Below are 3,873 nucleotides of genomic sequence, written 5' to 3'. Positions count from 1 at the left end.
CTTTTTGACCAACATCATTTTGTTCTGATATTCTGCATATTCTGATGTTTCAGGTGTGTGCTCTCCTGACTGGGGTTAAAGCCTCCTTTTCTGATGTTAATAATTATAGACTCGCTGAGAGTTGAAGAAATATCTTCATTAAACCCCGCGCGCGCGCTCGTGTGTGTGTGTGTGTGTGTGAGTGTGTGTGTGTGTTTGTAATTGGGGGCGGGTTCTAGGGAACCAAACAGTATTTTGTCTGATTCTCTTGGATTATCTGGTGTAAAAGAAGCTGAAGTGGGAGAGCAGAGGTTCTGGCCTCCATCAGATGAGGAGGCTTTTGGTCAACTCGTCGATTCAGTTGATTGATCTGTCAGAAAACTTATTTTTGTTGTTGTTTTGATTGCCGATGATGGCCGCGTTCCTGGGCTCAGAGGAGAGAGCCGTGGACCTCCTGGACTCCAGTTCCAGCGCAGACAACGAGCCGACCAAAGAGGGAATACTCTCAGAGAGAGGAGCAGAGAAGCCGGACCCCACCCAGAAGCCCCCGTACTCGTACGTGGCTCTGATCGCCATGGCCATTCGGAACAGCTCGGAAAAGCGTCTGACCCTGTCCGGTATCTACCAGTACATCATCAGCAAGTTCCCATTCTACGAGAAGAATAAGAAGGGCTGGCAGAACAGCATCCGCCACAACCTGTCCCTCAACGAGTGCTTCATTAAGGTTCCGCGAGAAGGCGGCGGCGAGAGGAAGGGGAACTACTGGACTCTGGACCCTACGTGTGAAGACATGTTTGAAAAGGGGAACTACCGGCGGCGGCGGCGCATGAAGAGGCCGTTCAGGCCCCCGCCGTCCCACTTCCAGCCGGGCAAGTCCCTCTTCGGTGGGGACGGTTACGGTTATCTTTCCCCGCCCAAATATCTGCAGCCCAGCTTCATCAACAACTCCTGGTCTCTAGCTCAGCCCCCCGCGCCGGTGTCCTACACGTCCTGCCAGATGGGGAGCGGCAGTGTGAGCCCCGTGAACGTCAAGGGGCTGTCGGCGCATTCCTCGTACAGCCCGTACTCTCGCGTGCAAAGCATGCCTCTGCCAAGCCTCGTAAACTCTTACAACGGCATGAGCCACCACCCCCATCACCCCCATCACCCGCATCACCCGCACTCACAGCAGCTCAGTCCCGTCACTGCCGCGTCTCCCCCGGTTTCAACGGCGAACGGACCGGGAATCCAGTTCTCGTGCTCGCGTCAGCCTGCCGAGCTATCGATGATGCATTGCCCTTACTGGGAGCACGAGAGCAAACACACGCGAATCGATATATAACCCACCCAGCATCATCCCTCGAACCAGGAACCATCTGAGGTCAGACTGGTCTTTGTTTGGGTCGCTGTATTTTTATCTCGTCAAATTTCAGAACGAGGCGCTGGTGGAGGGTCAGGATCAGGACTGGAGGGTCAGGATCAGGACTGGAGGGTCAGGATCAGGACTGGAGGGTCAGGATCAGGACTGGAGGGTCAGGACTGGAGGGTCAGGATCAGGACTGGAGGGTCAGGACTGGAGGGTCAGGACTGGAATCTCATTTACATGAAATGGAAAGGTGGATCGATTAAAAAGGCTCTTCAGTGTCCGCACTTTTAAAAAGATTATTGTAGAAGCTGGTAAAGTCAATATTTTTATAACTTTGATGACCTTCTTACTATGTGTCGATACCCGGAATACGAAGCAGATTAATTGAAGGTGTATTTTAATGTGATCAATGCTCTATAACTTTATAAACAGAAGGATTGAGCTGATCGGATGTGTGGGGTTTTCCTAACAGCTCTGTCTGTGTTGCAAATATTTATTTTGTAATTGTTTGATTTGACTGATTTGACAGAATTACAGGTCAGCATGACAATGTTTTGCCTGAGCAAAACCAGCATAACGGTCGATCAGTTAATAGATTATCAGCAGTTGTGAGCAAAGCATCCCGGTGTTAGAAGACCCAGGCCAGTTTATTAATGTTATTATTATTATTATTATTATTGCTTTTATTGTCTTTGTTGTTACGGGAAAATATTATTGTCTACATCAGTTTTGGATGTTAAGCACTTTTTAACACGCGTTTTTAGTTTCATATTTTTAAAATAAAGTTTCTACAGTGTGAATGGGTCTTGGATTTATCTGTGAATTTCAGGGAAATTCTAATAATAAAATATATTATTATTTATTATTATTATTGTTGTTATTATTATTATTATTAGCGTTGTTGTTATTATTAGCAGTAATAGCAGTAGTAGTAAAATCAGCACCGTTGATTGTATTTTATTTGCAACACCATTGATTACCACTGAGTACCACCATTACCCCAATGTTTGTTAGGAAGTAAATTCATTATATATTAATTATATAATATTTAAAATCGTGGATTTCACGTTTAAACAGCTAAAACAAAATTAAAAGGCTGGCAAATTACTACATTTATATTTTCTTAAAATGTATCAGCATCTCCAGTCAAAATATTTAAATGCGGTACTAAATTAAAATCCAATTAAAGAGAATTAATGCTAGAACAAGCCTGAGAGACGCGATGAAGCGGAGAGAAATGGTCTGTTTATTAAACTGTGAAAAAATATTGCTTTCATTTTCTCTATATTTATTCCCAATAGAAATAATTACACTCAATTATTTGGAGTATATGCTCAAAGCTTAAGGTAATTATGATTTAGGAAGAAAGGGTCTAACAGTTGAAGCATCAGCTGACTTTTGTGACTTTTGTGATTGAACTGTTTAATTTCTTGTTTAAGTTGTGTAAAGATAAAGACTAGCTCGAATGAAACTTTGATCTGCGCTACAATCACTCGCACACGCGTATACTATTTAATTATTTATTGAATTACTTGTTCATTTATGTATGTATTTTTAATAGTTTGATTTGCTTTGTTATTATTAGTGTTTACATTCGCTTTAGTTCTTGACGTAAAACGTACTCAGAGTCTACAAACTATCAAACTTTTATTTACACATTTAGACATGTGGAAATTTCACTGAAGAAGCATTTTATTTGATCTTATATTTAATAATGAATAAATATTAAAGGTTTATAAATAAATAAGCAATCATCATAATCATCATCCATGTCCCGAGTTGGTGTGTCTGTCACGGTCGGTCGGTAGGTACACACCTGCAAGCCTCGTCGTTTGTGGGACGCTCAGACCCAGTAGACATAGCGGTCTGCTCAGAACTGGCTCATTCATCTCATTTCCATTCATCTCATTTCCATTCATCTCATTTCCATTCATCTCATTTGTCATAAATAAACACATAAACAACTAAATACATAGTTCAGAGCTTTTTTATCTGAGTGCGATTTCTAGAGTAAGGCCGCCGACAGTTTACAGATTGTGGAAATGTCAGATTTTGATTTGATCATTTAAATGATCTGAACGAATTGTTTAAAAAGAGAATTCTATACCGAGGTGAGAGAGGACAGTCTGCGCTGTCTCGAGATGGCACTGTAAAGGAGCGGCGATCAGGACCAGGTTTCCTCACAGACAGCAGTCTTAAATGGTCAAGCGAGCATCACATGGAGCGCTCTCTCTCTAACAGGTAGGGTTCTCTAAACATGTGGCCAGTAAAGCCTGTAGAGCTTTAAGCACCTTTCATCAGTTACTGAGACCAACGCTACACAGCATTCTGAGAGGGGTGATTATACATGCTGACGTTTAACTAACATTGTATAACAAATACATGTACACGAATAGCTGAGTGTATAACAGTCCTTCAGGGTCGCACCCTTTCTGCCTTCCTGCCTTTCTGCCTTCCTGCCTTCCTGCCTTCCTGCCTTCCTGCCTTTCTGCCTTCCTGCCTTCCTGGCTGCTGTTAATACAGATCATACAGATCATTTACCCGTTTAC

The 3,873-nt window shown here is 42.9% G+C and overlaps 1 protein-coding gene across 1 annotated transcript; it reads left to right on the top strand.

The window, feature by feature from the left end:
• The first annotated feature begins 282 nt into the window (after positions 1–282).
• Positions 283–2,124, top strand: foxl2a (forkhead box L2a). The gene has a single exon (XM_072668516.1). The coding sequence runs from the start codon at positions 389–391 to the stop codon at positions 1,298–1,300; it is 912 nt and encodes a 303-aa protein (XP_072524617.1). The 5' UTR covers positions 283–388; the 3' UTR covers positions 1,301–2,124.
• Positions 2,125–3,873: the final 1,749 nt, after the last annotated feature.

This window comes from Salminus brasiliensis, chromosome 23 (genome assembly GCF_030463535.1).
Source record: "Salminus brasiliensis chromosome 23, fSalBra1.hap2, whole genome shotgun sequence".
NCBI classification, from domain to species: domain Eukaryota; kingdom Metazoa; phylum Chordata; class Actinopteri; order Characiformes; family Bryconidae; genus Salminus; species Salminus brasiliensis.
This window is presented reverse-complemented; position numbering and strand designations above follow the sequence as displayed.